General features: G+C 41.5%; 2 protein-coding genes across 3 annotated transcripts; both read right to left on the reverse strand.

Annotated features, from left to right (window-relative positions):
* Nucleotides 1-630: 630 nt before the first annotated feature.
* On the reverse strand, nucleotides 631-16,398 carry hsf4 (heat shock transcription factor 4). 2 transcript variants are annotated; one of them, XR_011243454.1, is made up of 14 exons: nucleotides 15,854-16,398; nucleotides 13,698-13,806; nucleotides 13,470-13,597; nucleotides 12,810-12,934; nucleotides 11,203-11,278; nucleotides 10,608-10,675; nucleotides 10,040-10,139; nucleotides 9,684-9,802; nucleotides 9,037-9,267; nucleotides 8,790-8,907; nucleotides 8,577-8,642; nucleotides 4,255-4,320; nucleotides 3,685-3,815; nucleotides 631-987 (listed from the first exon to the last, which is right to left on the reverse strand). XR_011243454.1 is itself a non-coding variant. In XM_069528511.1 (13 exons), exons 1-12 carry the CDS (start codon nucleotides 15,977-15,979, stop codon nucleotides 4,261-4,263), a joined length of 1,326 nt encoding a protein of 441 aa, XP_069384612.1. In that variant the 5' UTR covers nucleotides 15,980-16,398; the 3' UTR covers nucleotides 631-3,815; nucleotides 4,255-4,260. The 2 variants fall into 2 exon arrangements, 1 of the variants encoding a protein (XP_069384612.1); XM_069528511.1 differs by having other exon boundaries at nucleotides 631-3,815.
* Nucleotides 16,399-16,727: 329 nt separating this feature from the next.
* LOC109638989 (cytochrome P450 2F2-like) lies at nucleotides 16,728-21,255 on the reverse strand. The gene is made up of 11 exons (XM_020102216.2): nucleotides 21,079-21,255; nucleotides 20,564-20,726; nucleotides 19,771-19,935; nucleotides 19,391-19,551; nucleotides 19,167-19,235; nucleotides 18,774-18,878; nucleotides 18,546-18,684; nucleotides 18,208-18,293; nucleotides 18,008-18,109; nucleotides 17,293-17,434; nucleotides 16,728-17,198 (listed from the first exon to the last, which is right to left on the reverse strand). The coding sequence occupies exons 1-11, from the start codon at nucleotides 21,238-21,240 to the stop codon at nucleotides 16,984-16,986; spliced, it is 1,509 nt and encodes a 502-aa protein (XP_019957775.2). The 5' UTR covers nucleotides 21,241-21,255; the 3' UTR covers nucleotides 16,728-16,983.
* Nucleotides 21,256-21,661: the final 406 nt, after the last annotated feature.

The raw sequence follows: 21,661 nt of genomic DNA on the forward strand, positions 1-21,661 counted from the left end.
GTAGAGGACAAAGGAACATTTGCATTTCCAAATGAAAAGCAATTTGTTTTGAAGCCATGTGTTTGACAGCGTGTGTTGGTTATTACAGACGACTCCACCTCAGTGTTTGTCCTCAGAGGCCCAGAGACGATAATAAGTGTATTTGAATACAACCGAACAAAATAGGTTGGGTTTTTTTACATCGGAGAGAAAAATGGAGAAGGAAAACTAAACAAGTGAAGTGAACAAAGAGAGTGTGACATACATACAGAGATGGAAGTTTTGAATTTTGAATCATGACACTTTAGTGGAAGTGCAACCAACGAGTGAGCTGGTGAAAATGTTGAAGATCAAACGGGACCTTCGGTTCCGTAGCTCCACTCGACCGTTACTTTACATACTTTGCCTCCATTTTGGATTTTTGGCTCCATCTTTGTACAACGGGAGGAACAGGAGCTGTGGCATCCACCTTTATACACAGTCTGTTTCATAACCTGTAACACACTGTTGAATTTGTTTCTTTCACAATAAAACAACAGACATCCCTCTCTAACCTCTCGATAAGCCACGTACATATTACTTCATCATGTTGCTAACCTGGACAAGTGCCGTGTTGGGACAGGAGTCAAACCAAGGATTTAGAAATCAGTCTTTTCTCTGCCTTCTTTCATTTTTATTTGTTTGAACAACTTAAATATTTCATACACAGGTGGAATACATGTTCAGTTCTTTTAGGTCTGTGTAACAATACACTTTAGTCTTTGCAAAAATCCACGTAAAACAATTCACATGTTCAGCAGGTTGTGGCCCACTTTCAAAAGCAGCTCGGCACTAAGATCGTCCGTGTGTGTCGTCACTGACAGCAGCTGCATGTTGTGGCATCAGGACAAGTTGTCGTAGTCGGTCCGTTGATGTTACACACTGACCGGTGTCGTCCTTTCATAGTGCAGAGGTGCTTTTGGGATGCCGGAGATCTTTTCACTCACAAAAATACTTCTATTTGCAATCCTGACAAGCATAAATGTCATTTTAACACACATCCGTTTATTTCCAGTGCAAATGATTAAAATGGAAAAACAGAATAAATTAAGAACACAACAGCAACTGAATGTGTGTATTTATCACTCCCTGGAAAAAAAAAATCATTAACACTCATATTATCATGAGGAACAAGAATAAATGCTATGTCTAAAATGTACCGTATACTCGCAATTATCATACATGTGTGATTTTTAGTGCAATTTCACTTGTTACACATCACAGCTTGCTTTTCCTCCCTTCTCCCCAAAGCTTGCACGTGCACAGATGGAGGGTCTGCCAGGAAAATGTTAACCTGCAGGGGGCAGTTCGCGATGGCTTGTTAACTGAAATATAATGTTTAGGTAAATCTACCCAGTCCGAACACATTGTTTCATTTCAAGTGCACCTTTAGCTGTTTATTGGACTACTTTTCCTTCACACAGACAAGAAAAACTTGGGATCATGTCTGAGGAATTTCTTTTTCTAATTTTTGCAGAAACAAACTAAATCTAGATGCAAAGTTACAGCATTATTTATTCAGCAAGTTTCAATAATTCAAGAGTTATAGTACTTGTAGTTTTCGCATCAGCTGTAGTAGTTTAAAACAGAATCAAGTGTAGGCCGACGTCAGCTAAAGAATCTAACGCGAATTGCTGGATACATCTTTGCCCTGCTAGCAGCAGCATGTGGCCCTGATGAGGGCGTGTCCGGTCAGTCGTGTAAAGAGCTTTCAAGTTCTTAAAGAGTTAGCATATAGCAGTAGCCCGGTCCTAGGCTCACGCTGGGCCACATCGTAGCTATGTGCCTCCCATATGTAAAGATGGACGCCGTGACAGCTTCCAAAAAGCGAAGCCAAAACATCTGGATCGCCCTCTAGTGGCCGCTACATCGTAGGTCATAAACCCTGCCCACTCCATGTTAGCAGATGGGACGTGAATAATAAAATGTGTTCATGGCAAACAAATTATTTCCAAAGATGGTTTCTGTCATTTTATTTAGTTCTTAACTCAATGAATGAGTTGATTTATCTAATAACTTTGATTTCAATTCATTTTTTTTTGATACCATCACAACAGGGAGGAAACGCCATGATTGACAGCTCAGACTGACTCGCTATTGGTCGAGCGTGAATCCACAGACTCTGCCTCCAAACGACATCACCAGGGTAAGATGGCCGCACCCGTATCAGGTATACTTTGGCTTCGTTTCCGCACAGGAAGTAGAGATGTGTCACCCATCTCAATTTTATGTTGCTTCCCCTGGACTGAAAATCAAATTTGGGCTTTTGTATTACCAGGCTAACATGATCCTCCGGCAGTGCATCTCACTCTCCTGTCCACCACTCACAGTAGTTGTTTCCTACATTCCTATGGTCATCCATGTATTGCAATTTTGTGAGTTCTCACAGTTATGTACAGTATTGCACAATTCAACTCTATATTTAACAGTTTAAGTGTTGCCTGCAACCAGCGCTGAGGATTAATATTTTACATCGAATGGCATAATCATCAAGGAATATTCATATTTAAGAGAATTCATATGCATTTCTTCAAGCAGGTATTCAAAGTCTTACACCAGATTAAATTCTCAAGTAACCACCCCACCATATATTTAATAAAACATGATGAAATCTTTTTTAAAGACTGGCTCCTGGACAAGTATGAAAACCAGCATTTCGTTGTCTTGACTGTTTTGTCAGTCTTGACTTATCGTGTGGTCTTTGTTTCCAGATGACAACAGCAGCAACATTCAGACACCTCGTGGTGAAAGTTTTGTTTCTGAGTTTTTGGAAAATCCTGCCGCTATGGCCGGTATCTCTTTTAGACACACATGTCTAGAGCCACAGAGTGTTAGTCATCTACAGACAAAAAGAAACTGACCCGTTGTCTATATGACTGAATATATCTAGTGATACAGGTTGTGCAAAAATGCAGCGGTGTTCATGCTTTTGTTGATGATGAGTCTTTCTTCACACTTCAAACTTCACATTTAAATGGACAGAAGAGAAGGAAGTAAGTCTCTGGCCACATGTCAGACATGTGCAGAGATTAGATGGGTCTTTAAATGTGTAAAATCTCTAAAATCGAAGGTTTCTTGCAGGATTTAATTTTTCCTCTGAAGAACCTCACAGGTCACCTCTTGTCCGTCTCGACACATTTATCATTGTTTGAAAAGCATTAATCATATGAGGAGCCCTTAAATGTCCGACACCAGACACATTTTCACACAGACTGACAATATTTACATAACTTGCAATATTTTCTACATTGTCCACCAGTGACTTTTTAATATTTTTTTTACTAAAGTTTGCCCCTTAATAAAAAAAAATGTTTTGTAATAAGCATAAAATAATAAACATATGAATTTGTATACATAGTAGATTATGTAGAGGAAGAAAAAAAAATCACTTCCACAAGCAGGAACTCCCTCTCACACAAAGACTAAAGTGCTGGAGCCAAGAATGCACGGTCTGCATCCAGCTGGCTTAATACTGGAGTCTAGATAGAATCATTTGTCATAACACACTAGTTTTTTGGTTTTGTCTGGATACTTGTTAAATACTTAGACCGGCGTCTTTTTAGATGCTGGTAGTGTCGATCCCCACGGAGCCAATAGCTGATCAATAGCAGTCAGCAAACCAGGAAATATAAGCTTTTATCAGTTCATTAAAATCATCCACATTACCTGTAGAGATCTTTTGTGTGTATGTGGATGTAAGAATGCGAATAAAGCCGTGTGTAGGACAGAGCCTGGCCGGGCCGTGGGATCAAACTCCTGCAGAGTGGAATCATGAGGGAAACAGCAGCGTCTGTGGCCTGAGGAGAGAAACAATGTGACAGCGACAGGAAACAACACGAAACGCAACTCTTAACCCTGGTTTCCTGTTTGAGTCGCTCTATTCAGGCAAGTCGATGTAAATCACATAAATTAAATACCCGTTAATCTTCTGACTATTACGCTACATCAACGGTAGATCTGCCAAGCATCCACTGCAGCTTCTTTGACTTGCTCTCTTATAAAATGCCCTGCAGCTATAAGTAACTTCAGTTTACCAAATGTGTATCGACCCACATTTGTGAATAGTCCTCATGAAATCTGATTTTAACAAATCAACAGTGATTAACATGATTTTCAGTAAAAACAATGCTCATGTGTCTGGATGCTGCAGACAGATGGAAAGTATTTAAAGACACAATAAGACAATGCAGGTTTTGGTATTTTCATAGGTAACAGATAAAGTCACAGGACTCTTACCTTCAATCACTGTTCCTCACAGCCTGCAGCTGGAAAAGCCTCCGCCTCTTGATTCTGAAACATGTACTGAAAGAGAACACAAACACACATTTAACACACTGACCCATAACTCTTCATGTCATAAAACATATATATAACACACATTACAGCTATAGTGTACGGGAACACCACAAATACATGAGTAAAAGAACAATACAACACTATGCCCGGGCACGTTTAGAGACAACTGCTTCATGTTTTCCAGGAGAAGTTGAGAGTAAAGAGGAAGTAAAACTATCATTGTGAAAACCCAGAAGTGTGGTTTTTAAAAGACAAAGAGAAAACAGACAAATTCAAAAGCCAGACAGCCGATAACTAAATGTTCTTAAGTTAGATAATATGTTACAGTGTCACTTTTAACTTGAGTTTTCAATTCTCCTCAATGCAGTAACATGATATATAATCTATTATCCAGCATGCTCATTACATGCAGATATAACGAAGCTAAAATGTGCTGAACGTTGTGTGATTCCCTCACTGCTGCATGAGCCGGCCTCATATCTATCCTATCTCATTACAGTGTAAATGCCACAGGTCACACAAGCTCAGATCAACTCCTCTGGTTAGAGAGGCCTCCTCCTAAACGATGTCCCTGGAGCTGAGAGAAAAGAGGAACAACTCGAAGTTGAACTCTAACTTCCACGTTCCGTTACAACCACATCCTCAAGTGAAAGTGCTTCTGTTAGGCTGCACAGCACAGATGGAAGGAAAGGAAGCAGCAGTGATGAAAAGGGGTAAAGGTGAGCGCACACGCACACACACACACACACACACACACACATTATAATTTGTCTGCTGGCCCTGAGAGAAGACAGTGACAGCCACAGTGCGTATGAACCAGCAGAGAAAGAGGCGCCTCAGCACTGGAGGGATTAATATGGATGATAGATGATAATAACTCTCTCTGCACAGGAGCTGTTGACGTATAACGAGCCAGTTTTATAGAAGCACTTACAGAAAAATAAGCCATTAAAAGGGTTTTGTTATTTTCACTGCTCAGTTGCAAAGAACTGTACATTACATCTGCAGAGGTTTATAAGTTGTATTTGAAATGGCTCATTATAGGACGTGCAACACGATTGTGAATGAGGGACAATCCTCAATGAAGTTTAGACAAAGGGATAAATTGGCTCCAAGTACGGGCCCCCAGTCTTTAATAATTGCAGATTTAATGGCTAATTAGAAAATGAGAAACTCACAAACCTTCATTAATGACTTGACTATCAATGGAGATTTTTTTTTCCCACATTGATTAATTCATTATAATCATGAAAGTCATTAGTTACAACTGATAAACCTTTTGTGAAAGAAAATCTTCATGGCTCCTCGTACTCTAGGAACAGTTTCACACTAATTTTCTTTTTTGCCAAATGTAAGACGTGAAGATCAATACCCCTGTCTGCTGTGTGTGTGTGTGTGTGAGTGTGAGTGTGTGTGTGTGTGTGTGTGTGTGTGTGTGTGTGTGTGTGTGTGTGTGTGTGAGTCGTGCAGCTGGAGCCAGGAGATGATCACTGTAGCTCAACATGAATAATGGAAGCAGGGAGTGAGCCTGTACTCAAAATACCAACACCCAATACCAGCTCCTGTAAAAAACTTTTAAAGAACTAATTTGTTTCCTCTAAACAAATATAATAAAACATGTTATTTACTGTGCGCTCAGTTCTAAATGAAGATATAGTCACATCTGAATGACTGGAAGAGTTTAATCATTGTCACAAGCTGACTGGGGGGCGATATTTCACAGAGAGTCAAAACTGCTCTCGTTTTCAGCGGTTATTGATCTTTTCCAGGAAAGAGAAAAAAGCAACTTGAGGTGGAGTTCTCCACATCATTCCTACTGGGAAATTTGCTGCAACGCTTTCAGAGAGACGAGAGGACTCGGCAGGAAGGAGCTGCTCGCATCTATCAGTGGGTCAGACGGTCCCGATCCCGATCATCATGACCGCGAGGAGAACAGTCTTATATCAGCGTGTCCTCTGGAAATTTATTTACAGTGTCTGATGTCTCAGATGAAATGGAACATTTTCTGCTGCCATGTTTGTCTGAAGGAAAAGTTAAGGGCCATGTTTTTCTTGCACAGTTGTACAACAGCCTCTGCAGCTTTGGGTTCCATGTGTGAACAGATCTAATATTACAGTAGATAGAAATATAAATGAAAATGAGCAGAGCCAGTGTGGTCTACATCACATCTACGTTTCAAGGAGGACAAGAGGTGACTGTGCATCTCACTGTCAATTAGACCTTTGAGTTGAGATCATTGCATCACAGTCAGGTAATGGAGTTAAAGAGCAGAGGCACTGATTCCACATCCTCAGGAGTTTGGACTTTGAAGTTGAACTTAACAGTTTAAAACTTTTTCTTCTCCTCTTGGAACCAAACATGTGAAATAAGGTGAGAGAAATTAAAGAACTACTTTCAAATGTCTTTCACTATTTGGCTTAAAGTACTGCAGAGCACCGAGGACAGAAGTATTCTTCATTCAGCAAACTCTGTATTTCTGCCACTGGAGCTTTTAAAACATGGGACTCTCTGTGAAAACACTTGAGTTGTGAACATGAAATGTAAATTAAGATGTGAGGCCAAAATCATCTTAATCACCCCCTAGTGGCTTACCACAGTATAGCTCATAAACCTCACCTCCTCCATGTTAGCAGAACAGGTTCGGACCAAACTCAAAGCACACATTAGGAAATTTGGTTTTGTGCATTAACGTTTCTGGTAAGTTTGTTTTTAATGAATTATTTGATGCTGTAAAAACAGGGTGAAACTTCATGATCGACAGCTGAGAGTGACTCGACACAACTGCTCTGGCTCCAAATTGAAATCAAAACGTGCCGGCCACCTTTCAAGAGTGGAAAACATTCTCATGACAAGAAGGTCAAAGATGAGACATTTTCCAGAGACAGTTACTGTGATGAGGACAAACAAAAATTTCACAGTGTAAATCAGTAACTCACAGAACCAATTTATCCCTTAATGTCCTCCCGAAAGCTGTTTAACGAGATCCAGCAGATGGCAAAGTCATTTTTAGAGAGGTACTGTAAACTATTAGCTGGGGGTGAGGGAGCTTTTCATGAGGTGAAGTGCATGATATACTATTTAAGCCGCACAATATATCAAGAGCAGCCTCATCATCCTGTCTCTTTGGTGCAAGGTGGATAGAAAATTGGACTTCAGTGATATTATTGATTCATTTGCCTGCACAGAGTTTTACTCATGGGCTCTGCAGGTACAGACTGTAAGCAGGGGGTCGGAGGGCAGACTTGTTTTTTAGCTATGACCCAGTTCTGGATCCTGAATCTATGAGTCACATTGGAGAATGTGATCGTCATCCTCAGCTGCACAACTGCCTCTGTTGTGTTGAACTACTAGTCTAGTTTGGTAGAAAGCCTCCCCCTGGTGGAATGTTTCCACACTGCAGTACAGTTTGTACTCAGAAAACAGAGCAGCTTCATCTACGTCCTTTAAACCAGCAGCTGTCACAATGAGGAGGGGCTGAATCGTACAACAGTTCCAGCAACATCATGTTAAAACACATTTCCGGTTGATTACCAATGTTAATAAAAATACTGGATCACTGTGTAATTGGTGGAGTGGAGTTTGGTGTCTGGGACTGGTGGATGTGTGACTCAGACTGTTCCCGCACACCAACGCAGCCCCATGTGTTTGTCAAGCTGTTCGTTCTGAGCGCAAAGACTAAAGGTGCAATGCAGAGAGATTTCATTCATTCAGCGTGACACTTACCACTTCTGTGGAACAGCAGATGACAAGAGTCAAAAAGTTTTTGAGTACAGTGCAACTGCTATAATCAAGAGGTACAAGAAAATCTGTGAGTCTGCTATTTTTACCAGCTATTCTTTAAATGAGTCTTCAAATGAGGAGGATTTGTTTAGTCCTTAATGTCCTTACTTTCATTATTTATTAATCAGTAAAGAAATAGGGAAAATTGCATTAAGATTAAAGGTGGAGTTAGTCTTTTAGTGTGGAGTCATCTTTCTGTTCCATCGTTGTCTTCATTAAATGGTTTAGTAATTGATCTTTTACATAGTGCTTTTATTTTTTATATATTATGACGACCACTCAAAGTGCCTCTACTGAACTTTCCCTATCACACTTCAATCACACTGCGGCGCAGGCTTCAGGAGCAATTTGGGATTTAGTATCTTGCCCAGAGATGATGCAGCATTGCAGAATAACCACCATCCTGCTATACTTTGTGGACAACCCGCTTAACCTCCTGAGCCAAAGCTGTCCACATACAGGGTAGAAACTGTGTGACTTACTGATTTGAGGTTGGACTCCATCTCGGTGAAGTTCCACTCAGTCAGAGGTAGGGTTAAACTGAAGGGCTGCAGAGGCACAGGGGAGACAGTTCAGCTGAGCGTTGAAGACGAGATCACTTAAATGTCTGCTGTGTAATATCTCTTATTTGAGGGCACAGTGTTTCTTTGTGTGTGTGTGTGTGTGTGTGTGTGTGTGTGTGCAGGTTTACTGACATCCATCACAGCACTGGTCCCAGCTTCCACAGTGCTCTGCTGGTGGCTCCTGAGCAGCAGCTGCTGCAGCTCCTCAAGGCTCATGTCCACGTTCTCCACTGCATCTGAAACCTCCACTCTGCACACACACACACACACACACACACACACACACACACGGTTATATATAATTCATAAACACACACAGATTCTTCTAACATATGAAAGTTGGTGTGCGATCACCTATAATCTCATCGGAGAACCTTACCTGTCCAGAACGGGCCTCTTACCCCTCCTCTCCACCACAGAGGCCGCGGAGCCCCTCCCCTCCAGAACAGACTGGACCATTGCCACAGGGAGGACAGGAGGTTCTGAGGAACACACCTCACAGGTGGAGGTCAAGGCTACGGCCTCTCCTCCACCCACACCGCCTCCTTTCCCTCCTCCTCTCACTCCGGGACTCACAGGCTCCTCTTTGATGAGCATCATGCACTTGTCCCTGTTTAATGGAGTCAAACACTGAGTCTAAAGTACGGACGATCGAAACTGCCACAGTTAAAAATACATTAATGAAAAACCCGATCAAAATGAATAAATAATAAATGCCAAAATAAATACCTAAATAGAATACATTTGTGCAATGAATTAGGCTACTGATGCAGTTATACATGTATTTACTTATTTATTTCTACAGTTAATTATTTATTTCTTTATTTCTACTTATTTATTCTAAATTAAATTTCTACATGTATTTATCAATGTACTTTTCTCTGTATTTATTCAATTCAACATCTATTTATTACTAAATTAATTAATTAGAATGAGTTAATTAGGTAATTTGCACTTCAAAGGTCACAATATCTTGGAGAAAATACTTTGATGGTGGGAAATATTCTGTCACGCTGCATCGCTCACCTCGTCTCGTCGGGTTGTATCTGCAGGGCCATGCTGGCCTGAGACATGTCAGTGACGTCTGATATGATCGGTCCTCCTGTCAGACCACTAGTGGAGCAGGAAGCTGTGTCACTGGATGGCTGAGGAGGAAGACTGTGATTTAGTTATTTAATATAGTTGTGTAGTCTGTGTATACGTTGATACACACGTGTCACTGCACACTGCTTCCCTCTAGTGTTGAAATAACCTCACAGCCATGAGGACTAACAGCAGGGAGGATGTGAAATTAGTTTTAACTGTAAATAATAATCAGCTAAACCGTCTTGAGCTGCTGAAGAATGAGATTTCCTCCGTGTGTATCTTGTGTTACTTCTCACCGACTGAATGTAGAAGGGCTCGTGTATGGGCTCCATCGGGTGACTGTGGTTGAACTTGGAGGCCGGAGGGCTGGGAGAACCATCGTCCAACATCAGGGGCCTGGGAACGACATCGGTTCTCAATCAGTGAGTGGACGACAACATCGTGATTGTGGTTGTTCAATTCTCACTAAAACGTGTGACTTCTTTCCCAGGTGGAACGCAGCACCTGGTTTCTTCAGCTCTTTAGTGGCGCTCAGGCGTCGGCCTTGTTCACACTCAGCAACAAAGCTGAACCAGCATTTTACACACACAGGCCGCAGCAGGGTCACGCACTCTGCTCTGCCTTCACTGTGTGTGTGTGTGTTTGTGTGTTTGTGTGTATGTATGTGTGTGTGTGTGTGCGTCTGACTGATTCAGCACTTGTCTCCATTCATAGCACACGTTGCGTTAGATTGTTCAGTTTGTCAGCTGAGCCAGCCCTTCCCTCTGCCCCACTGTGGCCCTGTTTGTCTCACTTTTGTTGATTGCTCCACTGTGTGTGTGTGTGTGTGTGTGTGTGTGTGTGTGTGTGTGTGTGTGTACTCACAGCTTTCTTTTTAGGCCCACAGTACTGGGTGTGTTGGACTGCATCTGGCTGAACAGAAACTGAATCAGCTGGCAGGGAGAGAATAAGCACAGCATGAGTCAGCATCTTCACTCTGTCTCACACACACACACACACACACACACACACACAGACACACACACACACACACACAAGCACTACAGTTGTAATATGGAGAAACAACAACTGGAAATATCATAAATAGACATTTACTTTTTTTTTAAACTTTATTTTGACTAAAGCTTTTGAATTGTCCGTCTTTGATGCGAGGACAGAACTGAGTCAATGCACTTGTTGAGAGCTTTGGGTCATACAGTGTAAACACATCACTTAGCACAAGAGAACACACTGATCATTTGTGAGTCACACTTGCACCAGTTTACCCAAAACCAAGCATTTAGATCTCCCGATGGAAAAACAAAATACTACCCAACAACTTCTGAGGGATTTTCTCTCACAATAGTAGTTCACAGGTAAGAAAACCTGTATTATTCTGTTGATCATTCTTTGCACATATATGCATTTACCATCTGTTTGCCTCCAACGGTTTATGAGACACACACACACACAGACTGACCTTGTTCATGACTTTCTGTTGCTGTGTGTGGTTCTGCCTCAGTGACACCACCTCTCTCCACAGAACCTCGTTCTGTCTGCAAACAGGGAGACGACACAGGTGGAGGAGGGGAGACAGAGAGAAATAAAATTCGTTTGTGTATTTTAAAATTGTTGTAAAAGTAGATTTCCATCGTCTCGAGGCAGCGAAGCGCCAAAAGATGCTGCTGACCACATGTCATTCTGACCAACATGCTCATGGATGCTCATACGGGCAAAGGTGCGTTTGGCAATAACACAACACGACAAGTGTGTCGATCTGAAAAACTCGGCCTGTCGCCTCTAGACCCAACTGACATGAGGGCAGTCATCACACACTGCTCCCTATGGAGATGTTTCACTCCTGCAGTGAATGAGTTCCCCTTTTTGCTCAAGCGTTTCCCGTCAGGAGGCGAATCCTGAATAAAACTAAACAGGTGTTACACCCTCGTCACTCCCCAATAAATCTGTAAAAGGTCAGTTTGCAGCTTAACGGGCTCGTTCTCGTTGACTTAGCTTACGAGTCAGTTCCGCAAACAGCTGGTAGGTGGACGAGCCGTCGAGCTACGTTTACAACATTCAGGAAGTAACCATCATTACTGTAACTCCCTCAGATGTGGGTCATTTAAAAACAACTCATGTTTTCATATTAAGACGTTCGTCCATTTTAAATTATATGATAAAATTAAAAAAGACTGTGCCTGCGGTGGAATATTTTCTCTGACCATTGTTTATGCTTGTGTGCATGGCATGTGCACGTGCACGCACATGTGTTCATGCTTTCTAAGAATGTCGTGCGTGTGCGTGTGTGTGTGTGTCGGTCAGGTGAGCAGGTGAACATTCTCTCCTCTCATTAGCAAACAATACCGAGCACAAAGCAGCTCCATCACACAATGGACACACTGCAGCTATTTTCAGCAACAATAGCTTCTAGAGAAAAAGTCCGTTCATCCACCGGGTTGATTTGTTCCAACTTAAAAACTGGAATAACGGTCGGGTCCATTTCTCCCAGAGCAGCAAAGCATCAGAATTTATCACAAGCTACAAAAAAAATGGGGTATTCAAGAATTAACGTTTATAATCCTGTTCAGATGATCGATCGAGTTGAGCACCTGGATCAGGTTTTTCCAGTTAAGCCAAGAATTTAAACCAAAGATTATCTTCCAAACAGCTTTTAGAATGTGACAGACTAAAGTATTTTATAAAATAATGAGCCTGCTGTAAATTAAACCTTGACTGTGCTTGTGTCATTAACACATGTCACATGTTTAAATGCCTGAGGGGCAACTACCACACTCACACTCATTTAACCAGTAACCAGAGCAGGACTGCACCAACTGTTCGGTATTTTCCTGAGCCTAAAAATGGCTTTGTCCATCTGTGTGGTGTTTTTGTGCCCAGAGCAGAAAACACAGATGAGAGGAGAGACGCAGACAAGTGGAAGGATCGACCCTTTAACACTTCGCTGTTGCAGGTGCTTGGAGATGTCAGCTGAGGGCCTGCCTGCCAAAGACCTGCAGCTCTACACGGTCGCTCTCTGTGGGCTCAAACACTTGATGATTAAAACATGACCCGCGCGCCTCCACTCACTGTTTCATGTCCTGCATCTGACACTCCATGTTGTCCTGCTGTGTCCTGAGGAGCTGGACTTCATACAGCAGTTTACTGAGGTCCTCCTGACGAACTTTGGTCTCCTCACTCTTCACTATAGAAACCTGCAGACACACAGTAAAGCCTGATTCGGTAAATTATTCTCTTCAAGCACACGCAGCCGCACATTTCTACTTCTGTGTCTGTGAACAGAGACGTCAGGAGCCAAACTCTGTGGCCCTAAGGTCTGTCCACTTAACAGACATTGATGGTCCCCAGAGGATGAATCCTAATGACTTTAAAAAGTCTTGACAACCACTTACTGGATCGCCATGAAATTTAAAACATCCGGTGCGTTCACGTTCCCATCAGGATGTATTATAAAAAACTGTAATAATATATTCTCATTTCATGCAGCACCATTTTCTGATCAGGCTCCTCAGACTTGCGTCACAGTTTGTCCATCAGAAAATGAGACGTACTGATTTTAAACTGCAGATGCAGACTTAGCAAATACATTTTACTTGGTTTTATTTTTCAGGACTTTGTAGAACAGCTGTGCAACTTTTTAAAAATTATTCTTCTTTTACTGCAGTCAATTTAAGACACTGCCCTAGTGTGTGTGTGTGTGTGTGTGTGTGTGTGTGTGTGTGTCCATACCTTCCTCTTGATGTGTTCCAGCATGTGTTCGTGTCCCTGGAGGAAGTACAGATGTTGGAACTCTGTGTCGTCTCTCTCGGGTTTCACCAGACCGCTCTGCTCGATGTTCACCACCTTACGGAAACCATCTAGAAATAAAGAATACAGTCTGTAACTAAGAGAGGAGAGGAGAGGAGAGGAGAGGAGAGGAGAGGAGAGGAGAGGAGAGGAGAGGAGAGGAGTACTCACACATGTTGAGCTGTCGAACGAAGCTCGCCATGTTGTTGTGTTTGAAGTATTTGGGCAGAACTTCCTTGGCAAAACGTCCCTGATCAAACACATGAAAACTGGTCCCGGTCTGAAACAGAGACCAGAGTCGGAGGGGGAGAGTTAGTTTCCATCATGTCTCACTCAGTCTGAACAGAGCAGAATTTAAATGCTGGACAAATGATCTTAATTCAAATTTACATTTACGGTCAAAATAGTAACTTTAATTTTCTGGATTTTATTTGTTTAGGGGCTAAGTAAAGTTCAGTCCTCGTCTGAAACACAAACTCAGTCTGGAGGCAGCATATTTTATTATTTCTAATCACTGAAAACTATATCTGCTAACACGGTTGACCACTGGGGTCATCCTGTAAAGCATATCAAACTTAAAGTAAAGTACAGAATTTAAAGTCAAGCTACCTTGTCAGTATTTCAAAATGAAAATGAAAAAATGACACATGAATGAAAATACTGCAAAATATGTCAAAATGAAGAAACCGTGTGAAGTCCCCCAGCTACACTTTGAGTTTCAATATGCTGGGATCAAACTTCTGGGAGTATCCAATACACGACGCTGACGTGATAATAATGTTAACGAAGATATAAAAGGAATTATTGGACGGTTGAACCTACAGATTACAGATGACAGTGTTTGAAGAAACTTCTAAAGACAGAAAAACGTCTCCAATGTTTTACTAGTATGAGAGGATTCAAGAAAAATGAGTTTAGTTGCTGTTAAAATTTAAATCAGAGCCAGAGTCGCTGATCAGCTATAAGTTTAGATGAGTCGACAACACAACTGTAGGTGGAATTATGTAACGTGAGTGATGACAGGATGTTTGCATGGAGGTGATTTATGTTTCCCACATAGTTTAACATCTTTGCATCAGCAGATATATCAGCTCAGTCAGACAATCAAACTCTCTCTCTCTCTCTCTCTGAGTGATGAGTCATGCTCTCTCACCCAGTCAACCTCCGTCGCTCTGTTTTGCTCTGACAAAGGTTATAGAAGCTTTTTGAATTATATCGAAAATAAAACCGTTGCCAAATGTATAACTTCACTTTAGACAAAGTGTTGTGACTTTGTGTTTGGTGACGATGCGACAGCTGATGCTGCGCTCGTGGGATTGGACAGCATCTGTTTGTTTCTTTTCAAACTAGAGCAGAGGGGCTGTGTGTCCTCTAACGCTTTACTAATGAAGCGTCACCTTCACGTTTTACTTTCAGCCCAGTGTCCGGGGTCAAAGGTCAAAAGGAAAGCGCGAACAATAAGCTTTGTACTTTAACAGAGGAGCCACATGATGTTAATAGATCCCTCACACAACATAAAAGCAAAAAGTTGGGTTCATAGACAGATTCTGAAGCGAATGAACCCACGATACTTTTTATAAACCCTCCACTTGCAGATAAGCTGAAGTATTTTTACATCAGCATTTCTGTTCTTCACATCCTCCATCTGCACTAAAGCCGACCTGCGGTCCTCAGATGTTGAGGTCTGTAGTTTAACTCCTCTGAGAGAGGCAGCTAGTTATTAATCTAAATGAAAACAGTGACACCCTGGGTTGTGAACTACAGCTCAGCTCCTGTCAGACAGTGGAATTACTTAAAGATCCTGCTACCATCACTTTAAATTAGGTGAAATGCAAATAGATAGAAGACACTGAAATATTAGGATTCTTCTTTCTGTGACAACCTCAATTAATCAATTAATCAATCAGTCTGAATCCATCTATAGTCTTCACAGGCTCCTCAGGCCTCACGTGCATACAACCTCCATATTGAGTAAATATATCAGAACAAAACGAGCTTCTGTGTCTCCAAGTCATATTATTTAAATATAATTAATAGGATTAATTACTATACCTATATTAATATACTTTTAAGTTTGCATCCATTACTATTGTCATTTGTTTAAGTCTCTTATCCTCATGAGGTTTCTCGTCTGGTTGCAATTTATTTTTGATCTAATGAGAAAAAGTGTCATTTCATGAAAATATGGAAAATCTTCTTGATGTTGAAAGATACCAAACAGTTTCTCCGTGTCAAGTCTCAGTTACTTTTTGATTTGTTTGTACATTGACTCATTGGTGAACGTGTCGGTGTGTAACGCTGTGTATGCACAGTGTGTTGTGACTCACAGCGCTCCAGCAGATCAGGTGGTTGGTGTCTGGATCCTCCACCAGCGTCCACAGTTTGGTCAGAAAAGCTGGGACGTTGCTGGCGTAGCTGCCGTCTACACCCATGGCCCCTGGAGACTCCTGCATACTGACACCTGTCCACTGCCAAGATGTTAACAACAGGAAACCTGAAACGTGTGTGTGTGTGTGTGTGTGTGTGTGTGTGTGTGTGTTTGTGTGCGTGCGTGTGCCAAATCCCAGACTACTCCATGATAAACTCCACTTCTGATGATCTGTTACTGATAATCCCAAGTTTGTCTTTGTCTCTTGGATTCCATCTCAGTCTCTGTTTGTCCTCGATGACACAATCGCCTCTTTGTCTTTGATTTCTTCTGTTGTTTTTTTCTTCGCAGACTTTGTCGGTTTGAATAAATCCTCCTGTGATCTGTCCGTTTGGTTTCTCTTTGCTCTCCTCTGTCTGTGCTGCCACACCGCTCATCCAGCTGACTGTCATCACAGAAGGTCCATGTCAGCACACGTACGCCATTCAAGCCCGACCCTGACACCCCTGCTCCCCCTCCGCTCCGTGGCCTCCTGCTCACAATCGAAAGAGACCGCCCAGTAAAACAAAGCAACACAAAGGCTTTAATAAAACACCAGTGTGCAACCATCAAAAGGCTGCTGGTTCAGATGAGCAGGGTTCAGTGTGCTCGTATAGAAAAGATCATACATGTCTTAGAGTGGAAATACTGTTAATACCACAACAACTGCACTGACTGATGGTCTTCATTTGTGTGTGTTTGTGTGTGTGTGTTTGTGTGGGTGTGTGTTTTGCTTGTTTTGGACACTGGGGGGTGTGAGTCCCCAATAATGTGAACATCACAAACACAATTAGTTAGTCACAGCAGATGTGGATCATTTTAACTTTGAATGACAATTTTATTTATTTATATGTCACAACTTATGAAAAGAACATTGAATTACCTTGATGTTGAAACGTGCTGTACAAATACTCTTACTATACATACGTCATATGCATTAAACAAAGGTTTACACTTCATTTTCTCATCATTTAGTTTGCACATAATTCAGAATGACATAGAACTTCAATAAACTAAAATGTGTTTTATGTGCTTCAGTAGTTTACAGTATTAGGATAACGTGTGGTTTAGATTTGTTGTGTCGGTTCTTCTGAGTTGGACCTTCATGCGAAACGGTTTAGGGGTCTGAGTCGTCCCAAAAACGGGCGTGAAGTCTGGCTCTCCTGCGTCTTCGGGCCAGATAAACGTAAACTTCCTCAGCAGAGTCACCACAATGAGAAACAGCTCCATACGAGCCAGAGCCTCTCCGAGACACACCCGAGGACCTGTTAGAATATCCACAACGCAAACATTACGCCTGGCCTGTCTCCATCTGCGTCAGGTCTGTGTATCTGTGAACATCATACTGATGTCACTCACCTGTAGAGAAAGGCATGAAGGCTTCAGGTTTAAAAAACTCTCCCTGGTCGTTGAGGAAGTTGTCAGGGTTAAATTCATGGGGGGATTTCCACTGTCCCTCCTCGAACAGCACCGAGGACAGGTTGGGGATGACGATGGTTCCCTGGAGGACAAAAAGTATATTAATCCGCCCACATCTCCTCAGTCGTGCTTCTCATTGTGGGAACTTCTGTGTTTCTCTATAATTCTAAGGTCTCGAGATAACGGCTGTTTCCAAAATCAAGAGAGCACTATATAGTGAGGTCATCAGAAGAAGAGAAAAAGGTTTTCGGACGCTACTTGGTACATCGTCTTGTCGATGACCATCTTCAAATGTAGAAATAAACCTGTTAGCCGCAGTTTGTGCTGCTCTGCTCATATTTACTGATATTTTAGGTTAGGCTGTTCCTGTTCGCTCCTCTCGTCTCTCTGCAACGAGCGCAATGCATGATGGTATATATTGCTCAATTAGCGGCCACTGGTTGAACATTATTTTTCGTGATGCATTATGGGAAACAATCAGTGCACTATATAGGGTGTAACACATTTCACTAAACATTCGGACACCTCTGCAAATTAAATAAACATGACTCTCATCACTGGTTTATTTTCCCCCGTGTCTCCAAATGCTTTGATTCATTCAGGACGCTCATGTCCACGTGTCTTCGTAATAGAACAAATGACATTTTGAACTCACCTTGGGTAAAGAGTAACCCATTAACTGTGTGTCTTTAGTGGTCTTGTGGAAAACAGCGAGAGGAACGGTGTTAGCCATCCTCTGGGTCTCATGAATGACAGCCTGCATGACAGAGACAGAACATGTTACTTAACAGCTTTGTGATATATTGAAAATCAGATTAAAATATAGAGGTGTAATTGATCCATGAAGCTTTATACCTGCACATAGGGCATCTGGTGTCTGTCCTCAAAAGTGGCCTGGTCCTTCCCGTCCAACACTTTGTCTATTTCCTGCTGACAGCGCTCTGACAGACACGTCACAGATGAAGGGAGGAAAAGAGTAAATGGAAAGAAAAGAACAATGCAAGTTTGTTCAAGTTTATGTGCTACATGACAATCTGAGGTGTGTGGGGGGGGGGGATATGATCTTCAATGCCACAGCCAGCCACCAGGGGGCTTTATTGGCTCTACTTTTAGGGAGCTATCATGTCGTACAGTCTACGGAGCTAATGCTAACGTCACCTTCAGTGTGGCTACAACAGACAGAAGATAAATACCCTGTGTGTGTGGGTAATTCATGAGGTACAGGAAGGCAGCCAGCAGGGTGTTGGCCGTCGTGTCAGTTCCAGCGAAGTGAAGATCCAAGAGGAGCGCACAGAGCTGGTCCTCAGAAAATGACGAGCCATCCTCTCCTCTCTTCAGATAGAGGAACAGAGAGAATAAACTCCTCCATCATTAATATGCAGGCGGACGCAGGCCTCATGGTAAAAGAGAGAGACTCACACCTTGTGCAGTTCATCCAGGTAGCAGTCAATGAAATGTCGCGGTTTACCAGGAACCCAAGTCTTTTTTTTCTCAGTCATCATCTGTAAATGTCTCTCTCGAGCACCCTGGAAAAAAAAGAGCAGAAGACACATGCAGGCGGTCATCATGTTTTAAAGTTTACAGGACAGCAGCAGTTTTACAAAGTCTTCTGTGGCGACCACACATTTCACAAAGGGATAAATTATGAATAAACCACATCATGTAAGAGTGTTTGAGAAACTAAAGCCCTTTATGTCTATTTTCCTTTTCCCTTTAATTGAATTTCATTGAGCAGGGCGATTTATATAAAATGTGAATTTAGGCCACATTGTCTTTGCAATTAAACACTGATTAATATTATTTTAAAAACGTACCTTGAACAACTCAAAAGCTCTCTGGAAGGGCAGCGGCAGGCTGCGCACCATGGGAATAGAGTCATAAATCTGCATAGGAAAAAGAAAAAGATTGGTTTTATTGAGTTTCAGCCTCTACTATCTTATTATTTGATTTCTTCTCCTTGTGGTTTGTTTTTTTATTCTTGCACAGACCTTTGGTCCACACGATATGTCACTGAGTGACTTTGTTTTAAATAACTCACCATACCCCAGAACCCGTTGATGATTTTGGACGTCTCGTGAAAAACCGTAACGAAATACTTCATAAAGTCGTCGTCGTAGTCGAACTGTTTGGCGAACAGAACTTGGCAGATGATGTTGGAGGCTGCGTTGTGGAACAGCATCTGAGGACTCATGATCGTACCTAGAGAAACAACACACGATGTTTGTACGTGACCTTGACGAAGGAGGAGAAACTAATGGTCTAAACCTCGATGACGATGTGAGAGAAGAATAAAAATATATATTGATATTCTGGTTTTAATATCTGTGTTCAAAAGGCCCTTTGTTAGATCTTATTGTTATACTGACTGTAAATGTTTAACCAGACAATCCCTGTGTCCTATTTGAAAAGCAGACATACCGATACTGTCCTCCATAACCTTCGTAATGTGGCGAATCTCTCCCAGAATCCTCTGCTCCATGGACTGTTTGCCCAGGCCAAAGTTTCTCAGGGTCATCAGACCAAAGCGTCGCTGCTCTCTCCAGTTCGGGCTGTAATCTGCCAGAATCACTCCTGGAGCGTGATCTGCCGACACAAACGATTGATTTAGAACACAACAAACATTTATATCACCATGTCCAGATTATCACAGAGGTTTTTTTTTGTAATCTTCCTGAACCAGAAATCTATTGATTAACTCCAACCTGCACAGAACTGATCACATCACTCCTGTTTTATCATCTTTGCACTGTTCAAGTATTGATTTCTCCTCTTGTTTCCTCTTCATGGTATCTGTCTCTGATATTTGGTGTCTTTGGCCTTTTAATTCCCTTTATAAACGATATTCTCAGGTAGAAGAAGTCTTTAGCTGATTGAGAAATCTGGTTGGAAACTAAAAGGGCACTGGAGAGTTGCAGTCAAAGACCCAACACTGGGAATGATCAAGAAAAAATACAGTAATTGACATTATATAGACAGCAAAGATATTTTATTATATCAAGTTTATCATACATTTAATCATGTTGTCCTTGTTGTAAACTGGAAAATAGTATGCTACATGAAATTATAGTCCAGATTATACAGGCTTCTTAAATGTGTAACATAAATATGTTTAATAATAATAATAATATCTACACTGTCTATTCCTGCTGCTTGATTTAATGATATTTAATGTATTAAAAGACAAGAGGAGCAGAAACAAAGTCAGATGTACCTTTCATTTGAACGGCATGATTGACCATTAGGTCTTGCGGTCGACCTGAGAAGTCGCCAGCTTTGTTGACCAAAGCTTCTTTCATGGCCTGGAGCCCATTGATTACCACCATTGGTCTGGAGCCAATGAAAATGCTGTAGATGTTTCCATAGCGCTTGGCCAGCTGCAGGGAGAGAGAGTTTTATTCAGTTTTATTCATGAGTTTATTCTGACTCTGTATTTAACTTTGTATTGTCCTATGTTGCTTTTAAAAAAAAATGTCATGATGCCTTTTATATTTTATGTAAAGCACTTTGAATGGCCCGGTTGATCCCACTCAGCCAAACAAACAATACACATGCGATTCCTTTTTAATTGAATCATATGTAGGTTGTTGACGCTCATAGCAAAAATTTTGCAAGAGTACTCCTGAGTACAGAAGACTGAACAAAAAAACTGAGACCATCCAGGCATTCACAATTCAGACCAAGAATTCAGTTTATAGATACAACACACATCATTTATTTTAACTGTACCTTCTCCAGATCTGCAATGGGACTCTCCAGGTTGAGCTGCAGCAAGTTGCCAAAGACAGGAATGGCCCGGGGTCCCGGAGGGAAACCTTTAGCCCTGAAGTTCTGAAAGAGGAGCAGGAAGAGCAGAAGGACCAAGAAGAGTAAAGCCACAGACGCAAACATATTGAAGTTGGGATTCTGAATGATTTACTCTTTCCTTGAGATTCTGCCTTTTATGTTACAGACCTGCACAACCTTTGCACGGTCATGTGGTCTACACTAGTTGCATGAGGTCAGTCACCTGTTTGCAACCTCATTTAAAGTTCTCCCATCTGTCAAGTCAGGTCATCTCAGGGAACTGTTTAATGGTGAATATTTACTGTAGTGATTCTGCTTCATTTCACCTTGATGATCTTCATCACAATTCAATTCTAAAATAACTATTATGATACTCTGTTTATATGATTTCATATTATTTCAGTGGATGAGATTTATTTCCTTTAAAGTTTTACCAACAAATTAATCATAAATGATCATAAATTACAGTAACTTTTATTTCATTCAACTTTCAATTTTTCTCTTGATTCTACCGTGATTTCTGTTT

The sequence above is a fragment of the Paralichthys olivaceus genome, chromosome 7 (genome assembly GCF_024713975.1).
Source record: "Paralichthys olivaceus isolate ysfri-2021 chromosome 7, ASM2471397v2, whole genome shotgun sequence".
Classification (NCBI taxonomy): domain Eukaryota; kingdom Metazoa; phylum Chordata; class Actinopteri; order Pleuronectiformes; family Paralichthyidae; genus Paralichthys; species Paralichthys olivaceus.

Excerpts from the sequence above, each read along its gene's own strand:
- LOC109638989 (XM_020102216.2), bottom strand. The coding sequence starts at position 21,240 with ATGTTTGCGTCTGTGGCTTTACTCTTCTTGGTCCTTCTGCTCTTCCTG. Across the intron at positions 19,936-20,563 it reads TCATGCCGTTCAAATGAAAG|ATCACGCTCCAGGAGTGATT; the intron begins GTACATCTGACT and ends TTGTGTCGGCAG. Across the intron at positions 18,879-19,166 it reads GAGCTTTTGAGTTGTTCAAG|GGTGCTCGAGAGAGACATTT; the intron begins GTACGTTTTTAA and ends TTTTTTTTCCAG.
- hsf4 (XM_069528511.1), bottom strand. The coding sequence starts at position 15,979 with ATGCAGGAGTCTCCAGGGGCCATGGGTGTAGACGGCAGCTACGCCAGC. Across the intron at positions 9,803-10,039 it reads AGCCCTTCTACATTCAGTCG|CCATCCAGTGACACAGCTTC; the intron begins GTGAGAAGTAAC and ends CTTCCTCCTCAG. Across the intron at positions 9,268-9,683 it reads ATACAACCCGACGAGACGAG|GGACAAGTGCATGATGCTCA; the intron begins GTGAGCGATGCA and ends TCCATTAAACAG.